This window comes from Talaromyces proteolyticus (assembly GCF_021365285.1).
Source record: "Talaromyces proteolyticus strain PMI_201 chromosome Unknown BGW36scaffold_3, whole genome shotgun sequence".
Classification (NCBI taxonomy): Eukaryota; Fungi; Ascomycota; class Eurotiomycetes; order Eurotiales; family Trichocomaceae; genus Talaromyces; species Talaromyces proteolyticus.
The window spans coordinates 1,311,608-1,327,387 of NW_025764279.1; the positions used below are offsets into that span (position 1 = coordinate 1,311,608).

A 15,780-nucleotide genomic window follows, 5' to 3' on the forward strand; every position below is an offset into this window, starting at 1 on the left:
ATTTACGTATATATGGCAAAGTCAAAAAAGAAACACTTTCATTAAAAGTAAATCTACGGAGTGTCCCCGTGCCCAAAGCGCCATGCTCAAAGAGCCAAATAGCCCACATCACATTCATACAAACATCAACAAACATACATAGCAACAAAATAACGAACCCTATAGGGAATCGTAAGTAACCACCTAGAACGCCAATATCCCATCTGATCAAAGGGAAGAGGGAAATAAAAAAAGACTTCATAAAATACACCTCTATCTGACTACAGATATGGCATCCAAAGAGCATCAGCAGAAGCAAGAAATTGGGGATTGACAGCCTTGGAAATCAAATCAATCGTGGTTTGGTTGGCAGGAAGATTGCCCTCTGGAGGACTGGCCAGGCTAGAAGCACGATTCACAATGATGTCGCTGTTGTTTTGTACCAACTCGCGAAGTTGGTTCTCGGTCAGAGTACCACGATGGTGAGCTGTGGCCCAGAAAATCATCTCGTCACGAACAAAGAGGCTAAGCTGTTGCTCAAGTTCTTGTCGAGGTTCCGTAAGACAGCGAGCAATAGCCATGAGAGCAGAGGCAAAGACACCTTCAGTTGCAATCGGCCCCATCAAGGTTTGAATATTGGGGGTCAGACGGAAAGGAACTTGTTCGGGATTATAGAAGAATGCTTTGGCGGGGTTCACAGTGGGGATCAGCTCTGAGCCCCAGATGTCGCCTGTAGCTCGAGATATTGATATCTTATTCGGATAACGATTTCCCATGTGCATGACATAAGTCATGAAGCAGATTGCCGCATATTGATACGCGAACTGGCGACGGAACAGCCAGAAGTCTGCGTAATTTGGGTACGTTTTCTGGAAGTAGTCAAGAAGAACATGGCTAGGAACCCACTTCTCCTGAACAGCCGTGAGAATCTCGGTGCGAAGAATTTGTTGTTGCTCGATAGAGCGCTGTGAACATTAGCAATCGAATACCCAAGAGACTTGATGCAACATACACTTTGTTTCATCTCTGCCAGACCACGCATTTTCTCCATTGTGAACAGAACAGGCTCGTCTTTGTTCATACCAACTCGCCTACAGTAGTCTTCATAGATGCCCTGCATTGTGATGTATGAAGGATCGTCGCGAACCAATCGAATATGTGGAGCCAAAGGAACCATAAGGGGCAGATGAAAGTACAAATTGCGACGTCTACTTTCCTTGCGTTTGGCAAGAGCACCGTTGAAAATACGGAACAGCTGTAGGATGCGCTCTTCACGACGACAGTGACGAGCAGCAGGATGCTGTACAGCAAAAGGATGCACACTACCATCGTGGCCCCGTATCTTCAAGCGTCTGTGGCAAACGCCGATACCACGAACTAGATTCACGTCTGGTAGGAAGCGATCAATGCGAACGAAGTCCTGATTCTTGTCTTTATGCAGGAGGTACTGCCCAGGAACTTCGACTTCCTCGAACTTCAAGAATCGGAACTCGCTCAAATGAGGTGAATATGCTTCCAAGAATTGCGATTGTGGGCGGCGGTCAAGTTTTTCTTCAAATTTATCGCGCCATCGACGCAGTTTCTGAACATACTCAAACATTGTGATCTTCTTCACAACGAAATCTGCTTCAAAAGATTTGCGAATATGTGCTGGAAGTATTGTCTCGGCGAATCGGGTAATATTAGCTTCTGTGGCCGGAGGCAACTTGAAGTCCTGGGCATACGCAGCAGGACTGCGACCAACATAAGCGAGACCATCATTCAGTAGCGCCACAATGAGACGGTGTGCGTCTTCATCAGGAGGACACTTGAAGTTCTTTTGGATTTGATCCACCATTGTCTCCATAGATAACGCCAAGAGTGGGAAAGCCGTTTTCAATCCCGACATAATTTCTTCGGAGTACTCCCATGGCTTCTTAAGGGGTTCCTTTTCCGCTTCACCAGTTACGGCTTGTTGATTTTGGTTTTGTCCTTGTGGTTGAGCCGGAGACTGCTGACCCTGTGCACCACTCTGGGTTGCGCCTGCAGTCTGAGTTTGTGTTTGTGTTTGAGGCTGTGTAGGTTGTCCATTGGCTTGATCCGTGGACTGCGTATTCGCGTTCTGCACTGGTGTATTGCTAGCACTGTTAGGCGCATTTTGTGCAGTCTGCGTAACTCCTCCACTGGGTGTCGTTCCAGGTTTCGCTCCATTCAGTGGCTCAGCTTTGACATTAGGCGAGGCTTGTTGCTTAGCCCGGTTGAGTTTCTCCTGTTTTGCATCTTGGGACTTCTTAATGCTGATCATATCTTCTCGGTTTGTACGAAGCAAGAAGAACAATGCCTGGGGGTATAATTTGGCAATTTTGACTAGAACCGCTTTACACAGGCGAGCCTCACGATGTGAAAGACTAGTAAGAAGCTGAGGAATAAATGTGATCCAATACCAGACTGGAGTGTCACCTTTGAAATTCTCAAAAGCATTGGAAATGCGACCTTCCTCGTTATCGAGACTGAGCAACCAAAGAATGCGACTGAGCAATTTTCTCGACTTGGCATTTTTATAGAGCCCGGCAGCTTCAAGATAGCAGCTGACAGCGTTGCCAGCTAGTTCATAATCCGTAGGATCCATTTTGAAGCGTTGATCATTATACTGGCCCCATTCAGCCCAGGCTTTGGCAAGCTTCAGATCATAGTATAAAGCAACGCCAAATGATTCATTGGCTTCGTTGACATGGTTCAGCTTCGCTAGGAACATGCCCTTGAGACTGTAGAATTCTGCCTTCTGCTGAGCGCCAAAGTAATTAAGATTGGTGTTATTAATGACATCCAGCCCGCTGGTGAGCTCCTTCGGGTTTTGGTAATGGCACTTGGCTTGCTCTCGAAGTTTCAAGAATGCCTCTTGGATCTCGATGTTTGGCAGAGTGTAAATTCGGCTGAGCTGGTTGATGCAAACATCGGGCATCTGGTGCTTGCGGGCCACATGAGCAAAGCGATTGATGATCCATGCAGTCTCGTGATACCCTCGATAAGCGTACGAGTTGCTCGCGACATTGTTGGTTTGAGGAGGCAAGAGATTCAAATATGTCCCGTTGATCAGCTGGAAGATGTGTTGACGCCAGGTCACTAAGTCCTGCCAAGCATTGATGTCATCCCAAATATTTGGAAGACGATCACGCCAGGTACCTAAGAGGAGTTTGAGCTCGGCCGATTTGGTGTCCAGATTCCTCTCATTGGTTTGAGATAGGCTGGAGCAAATAACACTAGCATCATGGAGTTCAACAAGTTGTTGGAAATGCTGCAGGATCGGAAGGTGTGCGTTAGTGATTCTGGTCGGAAGCTGGTGCCACTTGCGGATGGATAATTGGATGGATTCATCGCAAATATTGTTGAACTCCTGGATGTTATCTTTCTTGAGATGGTAGTTCAACAGAGACATGAATGCCTGGAAGAAAGTGCGGCGTGGGGTTGGAGCATCGGAAACGGATTTGATAAGGGACTCCAACTGCTCACGGTTGACTTCGTTCTGCCAATTCTCAATATTTCTCCAAGCAGCTTCTAGAAGAAGATCGTTAAGATTTTCATGTTTAGCGAAATCGCTCAGAATCTCCCATTGCTGTAACTTTTGGGCACAAATCAGCCAGTGGTCTTCCCACAGGTAATACTCGCCCTGTGAGAATGGCATGGCTCCCGAACGAGCTTTGATCTGGGCATTTTCGTATAACTGCTGAGCTTTGTCCCACATACCATGCTGTTCATAAGATAGCGCAGCATTGGTTTCGACAAATTTGCAGCGTCTTCTCCAAGTACCGTAGAAGAAGTCGTCCTCTTGCAAGCCTGCAAATATTTCCACTAGAGCATCAAGATTACTCTCGCGTACGATAGGGGTGTCGATAATGGGATTATTTGCTGATTCTTCCAAGTAGACAGCCGAGGTGTACCACGCATCGTATGTACGACTCAGGTACTTCATAACATGCGGCGGAATTTTGAATCGAGGTGTGGCTCGCACGGCTCCCTCCAAGAGAGCCTGCACGACGTTGGGCCTCTTGTCGATCTGCCTTTGGTGGTACTCGCGAGTAATCAGAGTTACCATTCCTTTTTCCAAATCAATGCGCTCCTCCTTGGCAAGAGTGGACCAAACAATCGGAAACAAGGAAGTCCACAGCTTATATGAAGTCTTAGAATCGGTATGTTGAAGCTGGCAAAGTGGCTCCAGTAGATCGCGGATCCTAACATCACCAATTTCTGCCACGAACCGCTTGCGTTCAGCAACAAAGCTCTCCAGTTGACTATCAACCATAACGGTTGCCTTTCGAGAGTCCTGTTCCACAGCGCTAAACAGAAATGAGATTGGAAAAACATTCAAGTCATCAGGATGCAACCGAGCAATCGTTCCCATATCCACTGAACCCATCACAAGATGCGCTGCTTGTGCTAGCCAAAACGAATCAGCAAGCGTATCCCAATTTTGTGATGTAAGAACATAGCTGAGTCGAGAGCTGGCGGTACGGGTCAAACTCTTGTCAAAAATAGTAATGAATCGGTTCCTCATTTCTACATCTTGTGCCCGAGTTCCAATCAGGAAAGCATGTTCCAATCTCACTGTCAGTTCTGTCCGCGTGATTTTCGAGTCCTCATATATACGAATGACCAGGTCCAAAAACTTCTTTAACATAGTCTGATCCGAGCGAGATTCGAAAAGTAGCATTTTGTGGAGAACGGCAGTCTTTTCCTTGAGCGTAGGCCAAGACTCAGTAGAGTGGAATATCCATCCCTCGACCATTCCAAGGATCTTACTGCAAAGCTTCACGTTCTGTGAGCGTTCTACAAGCTGCGCGAGAACGCTCAAGAACGGGCGACGTTGATCACCAAGGTTGGACATTCGTACGGAGATGAGGTCAATTGTTTTCAAAATCAGGTCCACTCCGATCTCAAACTCTTGTTGATCTGGCACAGCATTGTTTTCACCTGGTTTAGAACCTGTTTGAGAATTTTGTGCAGGCGGCGGGTTATTGGCATAGGCAGCAACATGCTCTTTGGCTAACTTCTGGGAAAAGGCTTTCATAACCTGAGGAATATGAGCATCCATCTCCGAAGGTTTCTTTTCAGACAGGGTCCACAGAATGTTCAGACTAGAGACATAATTGCTACCTGACAGCCCTTCAGTGGCTATCGCAGACAAATAGGTAACAAACTCTGATGGAGAACTGTCAACATCCATGGAATCTTCGTCTTCCGGTTGTTCCTCGGGTAATGCATCCAGTACACGTTTGACAGGAGGTGGAAGCTTGAGCGAGACTTCCATCTCATCCTCCAATCCATGCAAAGAGTCTTGAATTTCCGGGTTATCTGACCGTAAAGACTTCTCTAGAAGTTTTTGTATCAAAGGCAGCCTATTTACTATCCATTCATTTGGCTTAGACGCAATAAGAATGCGAAGCACCTGAAGAGTGTTGATCATGGTTGTAATATGCTTCTCATCTGGCTTCTCAGCCTTTTCTCCAGTAAGGATCGGCTCGGTAACCTTAGGATAGAGGTCAATATCTAAGTCATCCCAGTATCCAGGTTGGAGGAGACTCCTCAATAATTGCACCGCCTTTTTGATCATGTCCCCCGAAACAACGGGGAGCTGGGTCTTCTGTGTGGGAAGATCACGAAGCTTGAAAGCAGGAACAGGAAAACGCTCGGGCAATGTTGTGATGAACGAGATAAGGTACTTGATTAGAGCCGCGCGCATCTCCTGAGGGACACTGTACTCATTCTGTGTCGAAGGCGGTGCATGCGAAGGTGACTCGGATTGCTGAATTTCATCCAGCTTGCGCTTTTTCGAGTTCGGTGACTCTGATGCGACGCTCCCACTGCTCAGACCACTAATCCTCTTCTCTTCCCAATGCCAAATGAGCCCTATGAGGTTGAGTGCCAACTTCTTGCTCTCGCTTGATGGGTTTGGAGGAGCAGCTATTTTAATTAAGGATGGGACAATGAGAGGCACGAAATGCTCCCTTGACTCGTAGAAGAGGTCTGGTTGGCGAACAAGAAACTGGAAAATGCTCATTACTTGCTGCAAATTTGCCGTGTCTTCCGCCAAGATTCGACGAGGCCATTTAGACCACAACGGATACTTGGGATCAGGAGCCTGCTGAGCATTCTGGCCAGTTACTGAGATTCTGGTTGGCAAGATTGGAGCTAAAACGTCGAGTGCCTGGGTTACGAGGGCTTTCCCTTCGTTCTGATGAGCTCTCAACAATGCGACATAGACTTGGACCACGATCTTAAAGGGTGTTTCATAGTGAGAGATGAAGTAGCTGATTAGAACATAGGCGCCGTATTTGTTTATGATGTCCTCGAGGCGAATGTAATTCCAGGCAAACTTAATAATATCTTTCCGAGACTCTTGAACAGTTTGATGATGATATTTGATCAACAAAGCTGTCAGCTGCAGCGATTCCATGCGAGAGTGATCCACTCCAGGTTGATTTGACTCTTCTCCAATATCGCCAACTTGCGGTCGCCATAGACGATTTTGGATGGATTCGGCCATGCTCTTATCCATCAACTTGGGACTGTTTGTAGGACTATTCCAAGTTGCCTTGACATCCATTGCGAAAATCGGGTTCACAAGATTATGGAACGCATATGTTTTCACCTTCTGTGAAGATGTCCGTTGTCCATAGAGATCAAGGCATCTCATAATAACAGATCGTCTGTAATCGATAGACTCATTTGAGATTATATGTTTGTAAATGAACTTGGGAAAGGCTAGTGTTTTCTTCAACTCATCGGATGAAAGGCCATTGATAACTTCGAAAAGGAAGTCCAGATCTTGGAGAGATTCCGAAAGATAAATCGTGAAGATATCCATCAATTGATCTTCGGCCTGCTCAACCCTCAACCTCTCACTGGCTGGGAGTTTGTCATTCCTCAGCTTCATTTCCAGATCCCGACCTGCGCTCAGTAATTTAGTTTTCAGGTCATTTTGATTAACGAGCCATTTCTTCGTTGCTCCGTGTGTGCAAATCGAATGGACAACGTAGACAGCATTGATCGCAGCTGTATTCTTGCCGTCGGTCGATTCATTGCCAAAGGCAGCAGTCTTGAAACCATCCATATCGCTGACCACAGTAGATCTCAAGATTGAGCTTTCAGGGTCTGCCAAGACCTGGGCAAAGAATCTCCCATAGCGCTCATCACCAAACCGTTGTTGAAAGAAGGCCCAGCTCTCCTTCGGATACCTGTTGAGATATTTGACGAGAGGCTTTCGGAAGGGACTGTTTGACGTTCGTCGTAGTTTCTCCTCAAGGTCCAATACTTTGTTGACAAGGTGCTCCATGAAAGTTGTCGCAGCAGGTGGTAAAAGATGGAAAATGTTGAAAATAGAAGCCACAATCTTCATGGCGGGGTTCTGTTCCACAAGATTGAAAGAAACTTTTTGAAGCGTAGCATCATCGGCAATGACTTTCATGTGCTCCAATAGACGCTGGCCAATCTCTACCTTGAAATAATTGGTCAGTAGAGTCAGGAGTCTAGCGAGCCCGTCAAGTCCAGCAACTGTTAACCGTTTAGGGTCCTGCAAGTTCATCAATATTGGGCGGAGGCCATTTTGAAGCAGATCTTTAGGAAGTTTGTTCGTCTGTGTAAGTACGTCTCGAAGTCCAGCGTTGGCGGCATCAATGATGTCCGGGGACCGTGAATACAAAGATTTGAAGAAGACAGAGATTACACGGCCTCGACTACTTGCATTTGGACCCGTCGCAAATTCAGGAAAGCTCATTGCCATCGAAAGAAGACGCAGACAGGCTACTCGCAAGTTTCCGATCATTTCTGCATTCTTGAACTCATTAGGTTTAGAAGCCAGAGACTCATCTTCAGCATCTGCGAGGGCCAAGGATTCTAGCATCAAACGGTTGAGGGCATCATTAAATGTCACAATATTCTTGTGAAGACTCAAGCAGAAAGTAATAGCGTCAATGAAGCCGATCTGAACAGGGAATGGAAGTGCACGAAGAGGCTTATTGAAAATTGATTGAAGGAGGCGGTCTTTGACTGGAAGCATGAGCTCATGGACTTCGCATCCAAGGACCTCTGCCAGGATGGAAAAGGCCTTTTGCGACGTTTCCCGCACATGTTTGTTCATATGTGACAACTCATAAATGAAGAATCCGCAAAGAATGTAGAGACGGCTTTTTTCATTCTTCAAGTCATCCATTGAAATTCCCTTATTGCAGCGTTTGAGAATAAGCCCCAGTGTCTCCTGAGCTCTGATTCGAGTGCTTGCAGGAAGGTCGGGAGGTGTGTCCTTGATCACGTACATCAATGCTCTGACAAAATCTGTTTGTTTTTCAAAGAGCCAGCTATCGCCCAAGTCCAATTCGGTTGCTAGAAGGTGAATACCAAGGCTTCCTCCAGCCTTCGTAAACCATTCTTCGCTATGACAGCTATGACAGAAGACGCGACCGAGGTGTTGCCAGAATGGCAGCTTGGCGGCTTTGTCCGGAGCACCAAAAATAATACCAGCGGATTCTTTCATGACCTCCATCGCCGTTTGCGCACTGTCTCGGGTCTTTGGGTTATCGGACGAAAAGCAATCAACGATAACATCGGCGAGCAGACGAGAGTCCAAGAAAACAGGGCCTTCGCCACTGCTAATATCGAAAGGTCGTCGACCATGTCTAGCTTGGGCGAAAGCTCGACCAATCTCAACGACCACAATATGGCGACAAACATCTGCAATGAAAGATGACGCAGATTGCTGGAGTTCTGGGATCGTTGTGGCAACAAAGCATGCCTTCAGGAGCTTCTTCAAGGTCTCCTCTTGAGCCAGTTTCTTTGGGATCGATACTGCACGTTCCGATTTATCCAAGATATCAATGGGGCCCTGTATTTTGCCTTCGAGAAGATCTTCAGCTTGAAGTCGAATCAAAGACGCCAGGTCTTCGGGGAGGTTCTCATGACCAATATAAAGCTTTAACTGAGAGCTTAGCATTCGATATGCTTGCTGCTTATAGTATGTATCTGAAGCTTTTGCTGAAGGTGTCTTGGGGCTTTCCAGAAGTTTTCCGTAAGCGAGATCAACACCAATATCGACGGGAAACGCGCGCTTTTCGTTGGGCCCAATTAATCTGATGTCAACACTAGGAACATCATCTGCGAACTGTTGGAAGGAGAGCTCAGGCGGATGATTCAAGAATTTCCGATTGCGGCCACCCAATTTACCCAGAATACGCATTGTTGTATGAGAATGGAAATGGCTATACGGGTGTGGTCGTAGATGATCCCATAGTGCCGCCATCAACTCATCCATAATGGGTGACATTATCGGGTCCAAGTAATCAGCTGTCAGATTATCCACACATAATTCAAGGGTTCGCAAACCCTGTCCAACAAGGTCCGAGTCTGCACGCAACGCAACAACGATCGGGCGCATCAGGTGGCTTAGGTGAGGAAGAAGATGACTTAAACGTGCCGGCACGGTCAACGTCAACTCAACATAAAGATCACGTTCCTGCGGTTTTCGAGCGCTCATCAAGAGATTGTTGAAAGTTTCGAGCAACATTTCCAACAATGGAAGAAGCTCCTTATACAACAGCTCGAACCTCCCACCTCCAATGCTACGGAAGAGTGAGCGTAACAGTAGGAAATAGTTCATAGGTTCCTCGGCCACAACGGACAGCTCGATACATTTAGTCACTATCTTGGTAACATGAGGGTAAAGAACTTGCTCGTTTTGGTTTGAGAAGAGTGTGACCGCCATGAACGAGAGCTTGAACATTCTCAACAGAATCTTGGCTTTAGTCATGTCTGATGTTCCAACTTCCTGGATGCGCTCCATCAGATATTGTAAAACCATACCCGAAAAGGCTGGTGAAGTTGCTTCGCTTGCTAAAAAGAACTGAGGGAGGTGTATTAGGGCACCATGTTCAAACATAAGTTCGTGAAGATAAGGTATCTCGCTATGGAAGACTTCGTGGAAAGTCGCAGTATCAATGCAGTGAAACACTGTCCCAAAACTTTCGAGAAGCTCCTTTTCCTCGCGAGTCATAGGAGCAGTATATTGACTCGCAAGATACTCGAATGGCGACGAATAGTTAACATCGGGAGAAGGCTGGTCAACGCCATAATAGCGGAAAACACGGGCACCTTCATGGAACAGCTTCTTGATAACTTTGACTTCCTCGGCATTGTATCCATAAGAAACTTCTGCCCAGTTGACCGGCATGTTACTGGGATCAATCTGAATGTGGGTCGGGTTGCAATTCTTTAGTTGATGGAAGATGTTTTTCAACCCATTAATGAGATTCTTGAAAAGAAATACGTTGTCAGATACTGGATCTCCACCACGATCCCGGGGATTGGAGGTTTTGATGGGTACTGCTGAGAATATATCGATTTCGTCCCAGTCAGGAGGGCTGTCACGATCGACGAGGTAATTATCGGAACCTGTATCGTTCTTTTTCTTGAAAGCCTGGGATACTTTGACTGCATTCTCGAATTGGTGATTCATGGCTGCAAATTTATCGCCAATTGCGTCAAGAATCATAATCAAGAAGTATCGCGCATCTTGTTTGTCTTCGAGCTTCGAAATTTTCTCAGCCATGTTCAATAGAAGTTTAGCACTCATTGTTTGGAAACTAGTTCCTGGGAACTCATCATGTAAGTTCTTTGTGTATACTTCTACCGTTTTCCGAATCTGATCCCTGGTAAGGTGGTCTCGTACGTGGTGTATCAAATCCGCTAGCATGCTGTAAGCCAAGGGTCTCATAGTCTCGTAAACAGTGAGACCATCGCCGATGAGTGTTCGCTCGTCTAGAAGCTCATCGATCTTTTCCAAGAAAATCCTTCGGTAATTGAAGTTAATGATATGGCGAATAGCGACCAGAAGCTCTTTTCTTGCGCTTGACTTCTCACGAGGGCAGTCTTGTAATAACCGAACAACGACATTGGGGAGTGTTGGCAGAAAGTCTTGTAGCTGCTGTGCGTACATACGGAGGAGGTAAGCGAGAAAGCTCATTGTTTTGACCTGAGCAGTAATGAACTCTCCGAAAGCAGCCCGGTTCTTAATCTCCTTGCAGACGCCTGTGAATAACTTCCCTTGCGCAGCAGCTTCTGCGTGTGCGCGTTCTTGCGGCTTAGCTTGCAATAGTAATATGCTCTTAATGAGGGGAACGAATAACTTCACGTTGGCGGTCACAGAAGTACGATGCGCTTGAAAAACCGAAACCACGATAATCGGACATTCTGCCAGCACCTTGAACGACTGCATGCCCTTTTGTAGATGGTGATTTGCCTGCTGGTCAGGAGCTAGATCGGAGACCGACGTGCTGGGAGAAGACGGCCGTGGAGATTGAAAGTTCTGAGCTATGGCACCTGGAGTAGACGGCATGCCGGGTGTGCCACCTTGGTTGGGAGTATCGAAAGTTTCCCGCACAACCTCTTCCATTGTTTGGAACATTTCCTGGATGAGTTCAAGGAATGACTGCACTCGAGGCGCGGTTGCCTTGACTTGATTCCGCGCCAAATCCATAATAATTTTCATACACACCACGGCGTTTTCTTCATTTTCAACTCTCACCAACTGCATCAATGTGTCTACCATATCGACCGCATAGGGCTCCACATCAGGGGAGGCGGTAGGAAGGCGATGTAATGTTTCAAGGAGACAGTTTCGCAGTTTCTAAAGTGAGGATACTAGTTTAGTTTCCATTCCCATGTCTAGAAGAATATAGATGTTTGGGTTCCTCACTTGTTCGTATGACAGGTTTGTAAAAACCGGATCACCTTTGAGGATCTTCTTGAAGACCGGCCATATCTTGGCAAGAAAGGTGGGATAGTTTGCACTGGAGCAATAGCTCTCAATGCTGTCTCGAAGCTCAGTAGCGACATTGGTTTTCTTCGACGTATCTGGGTGAAGTGTTAGTTGCCAACTCACCAAACCCATCACTTTCAATTCATGACAGAATATCTTGGATAATTAATTCGGTTGTCTGGCAACTTACCCCATTTGTCATCGCTCAGCCTGTCAACAAAAAGGTCGATGCCACGCTCCGCCATGGTTGCGGTTGCGGTAGAGCGCTGGATCGTTGCTCAGCTGACAATTCAAATAGCCAGGCCTCGGGGCCGGCAAGCTTTAGAGGAGTCAAACCCTCTCCGTTAATCGTGGCTCATATGCGTGTGCCGGGCACAAGCCCGTATAGGTTTGTCTGATAGATTGATAGCTCCGGCGGATATAAAGCGAGCGGAGTGCGACGACTTATTATTTATTAATAGGGAAGGAGGACAAATTGCAAAAATATAAAAGTCATTAAACGCTCTTATCTTCGAAAGAAAAAGAACATCAATAATCACCAGGAAGGAGCTGGTGGAAAAGAGTGCAGAAGCGAAAAACAAGCGCGACAGGCTCCGAGTTAGCAACTGCGCAGAGAGAGTCACGCCCGCAGGCTCTTTTCCAGCGCGCTCGCGGGCATCGCGGAGACCCTGAACGAGTGCGCTATTCCTAATACGGCAATTTCGCGGACCATGGTTTCTCCATTCCGACTGCGCCAATCCCGCGGCTTTGTTCTCTCTGCCGCGCGGCTATTAGCTGGCTGTCTAGCTACTAGCCAATCGGGTTACACTATTCCTACAGCGTCGGGCGCATACTCATTGTTGGTCATGCGTCTATTTGTGTAGTTGTGAAACTCAACAGCTGCATTTCGAGTAATCTATGAAGTCTTTCATATCCGCTGCTTAATACAGCCTCTATTTACCTAATTCTTGCAAGCCTAAGGTCACGCAGGCTTCCCAAACAAACCATCTCATCAGGTTGTCGTTATGGTATGTACCTAAAAAAAAAAAAAATGTCGCAGGTTTACCCTCTGAAGCTCACGCTTCTTTCCTGGTCCATTATGCGGTTGACGACATTAATAAAACGTGTTGTTTTCTCCTTGTCCTGTTTGGCTGTCTCAATGCCCAGTAGAATCCTCTTGATTCCAACACCAATCTTCTTGTCTTTGTCAAGGCCATAGATCCCTTCCAGAATTTCTTCAATCTCCTTGGATTCAAACGCTTCTGAATATTCAAGGATATACTGCAGCTCCTTACGTGTGTCAACGGTTGGGACCCTGATGTCGGCGTTGAACGAGTTGTACATGTCCAGTTCTCGCAAAAGAGAACGTTCCGTAGTTGTAGCAAGGATCAACAGCCGCCTTCTATTTGCGGGATGCTTTGTCAAAAAGACCATTAAGGTTTGAAGAACAGAATTGCTGAACCGAGAACCGATCGGAACCCAATCAATTATTCTTTCAATATTATCAACCACAACAATACTTGTACGACTCTTGTATGCATCTGTGAAGACCTTGGTGATATGCTGGATTTTTGCCGGCTCATTAAAACCGACCATATCTTCAGGGCTAATGAGTCGAATGAAGGGGAAGCCTGAATCTATGGCTATTCTTGCCGCAAGCGCTGTCTTACCGCTGGCCGAAGGACCGTGGAACAAGACAGAAAATAAGGGAGTAGCATCAGCAGCTCCAACCTGGTTGACGAAGAGACGGCCTTCCTCGAGGATGTCTTTGATCCTCGTAGAATAGTCTATGATACCCTGCTGCACGCAATTCTCAAGTTCTTCCTCAGAAACACCAAATGCTGGTTTGACTTCCTCAAGAGCATTGAGGAAGTCGTCGCGTCTGACTTTCAGATCAACAACGTCTTTCTTAACAGTAGCAAGTGTACCCGGCTCGACATGCCTGTTAAAGGCAAAAGATGTCGCAGCCTTGACAAGTCCAAAAATTTCAGCGCCGGAGTAATTCTTCGTCAAATGTGCAAGCTCCTGGAGATCGACATCGGGTTCTATCGCATGGTTTTCCGTCATTTTTTGAGTATGGATCTTCAAAATTTGAGCTCGTCCCTTTTCGTCGGGCAAAGAGATCTCCATATGAACTTCCAGACGACCTGGACGCAATAATGCATCATCGATCATGTCCTTCCTGTTTGTCATACCGATTAGAAGAATGTTATTGAGCTGATCCACACCGTCCAGTTTAGACAGCAACTGATTGACGACACTGTCACCAACACCGGTACCACCTCCAGCTCCACTGCCACGCTGTTTACACACAGCATCAAGCTCATCAAAAATAATGATATGGAGCTCGCTTTCGTCACCTCTCTGTTTATATTCTTTCTCTGCATCGGCGAACAATTTTCGAATGTTCTCTTCAGATTGACCGACATACTTGTTAAGAACTTCAGGGCCGTTGATGATTTTCGGCTCCCTGGCATTCAACATCTGGCCAATTTGTCTTGCAATCAACGTTTTACCAGTACCAGGTGGACCATACAAAAGAATACCCTTGACATGCTGAATGCCCAGCTTGTTAATCAAACCACGGGGAAATACTCGCGATGCAAAAGCTCGACGGAAAATGGTGCTGAACTCTGAATCTAAACCACCGATGCCCAGGGTTTCGAACTGGAAATCCGGCCGAATGATTGCATTTACAGGAGGCTTGCTGTCTGAAGGTTTTAGTCTTATCCCCTTCCCATCCGAATAAAAGTTTATCACGGTATGAGGGGTGAGAATACCCCGTGCCGAAGCGTCAGATGTAACGCCAACACCTTCCGCCGCATCTGTCTGTTTCTCAGATATCAAATCGATCAACTCGACAGTCTTTATAGTCAAGGCAAGAGGAATCTTTTGATGTGACATTAACAGCTTTTGGCCAGGCGCGAAGATTTGGTTTTGGAATTCCTACAACCATTAGCACCAAACTAAGTCACAGCAACAATAGCCACTTACCTGTTTGATGACGTTTGCCAGGTCATCCTGGTCATATTGATCTTCCGTCCTTCTTCCTTTATAAAACCCAATTTCTATGTTGATAGCACCAAGGTATACCCCCCTCTCTTGGTTAAAAGGTTTGTAAATCTGTACCTTCACTGAATCCGTCAAGCCAATTCCAGCCCAGGTCCTCTGCAGCTCGCCGAAGCCGATTTGCCCCTGTGAGACTTTATCCTCAGGGTGTATATTGCGGATTGATTCCTGAATTTGTGCGGTGAAGACGTAGCGATCTTTGACAAGCAGGTAGAACTCGTTACCGAGGTTCGATGGAGGAAAGTCCAGTGACGTGACAAGGACCCTAGGAGTCATGTTAGCGGCAACAGGAATATTTCCAATTCCAGCAGATTCATTTACCGATTTTCAAATTGCAAGGGTTTGTTCTTCGTAGCTCTCAAGTTCCAGGCCCCTTGGCCTTGATCTTGGCCATCACGTACTAGCCTCCTTGCCGTAGAAGGCGGTCTTCCATAATTGTTCATAGGAGGCGCCTCTCCAGACCCTCCATAATTGTTTTTGCGATTAAACAGAGCCATTTGAAAGAACAGGAAATTCGGTCCTGCGCTTCACAGTTGTCAGAAAGGAACACCGTGTTCTAGACGGCACCAGGACGACACTCTTACAAACCAGGAAGCCCGAGGAAGGAGTCGAGAATAAACCCTTTTTATTTTTTCGATGCCACAGTGGAAACGGTCTTAGGTATATAACGAGTAGTGCTCGTGGTAGTAACAGCCGAGAGAGCACATAGAAAGGAATCTCAAGGTCAGTGTAATCATTAGATATCTGCCTGCGGAGGTGGCAGGTGCAGGTGGCGGTTTCGGATCCACAGGCGGATAAAGTTCGGTTCTAACCTTATAATGGCCTGGTACGTACAGTTTCAGGAATAGCGCCATTCAGCCAGGGACCGAATAATACATGTGCACAGTAGTTAAAAAATCATATTTAGTGGTAAATTATAAAATAAACAATGAATAACTTAATATCAAAGCCAAAACAGTGTCAATGCTGTA

At 46.4% G+C, this 15,780-nt stretch overlaps 2 protein-coding genes across 2 annotated transcripts; both read right to left on the minus strand.

The window, feature by feature from the left end:
- Positions 1–260: 260 nt before the first annotated feature.
- Positions 261–12,006, minus strand: BGW36DRAFT_290910 (putative histone acetylase complex subunit Paf400; the record flags this gene model as incomplete). The annotated part of the gene is made up of 4 exons (XM_046210803.1): positions 261–944; positions 992–11,629; positions 11,699–11,856; positions 11,952–12,006. 4 exons carry the CDS (start codon positions 12,004–12,006, stop codon positions 261–263), a joined length of 11,535 nt encoding a protein of 3,844 aa, XP_046075349.1.
- A 620-nt stretch (positions 12,007–12,626) lies between these two features.
- On the minus strand, positions 12,627–15,570 carry BGW36DRAFT_414830 (putative vesicular fusion ATPase). Its single transcript, XM_046219301.1, has 3 exons — positions 15,131–15,570; positions 14,735–15,074; positions 12,627–14,686 (listed from the first exon to the last, which is right to left on the minus strand). Exons 1-3 carry the CDS (start codon positions 15,304–15,306, stop codon positions 12,803–12,805), a joined length of 2,400 nt encoding a protein of 799 aa, XP_046075350.1. The 5' UTR covers positions 15,307–15,570; the 3' UTR covers positions 12,627–12,802.
- Between the last annotated feature and the right edge of the window lie 210 nt (positions 15,571–15,780).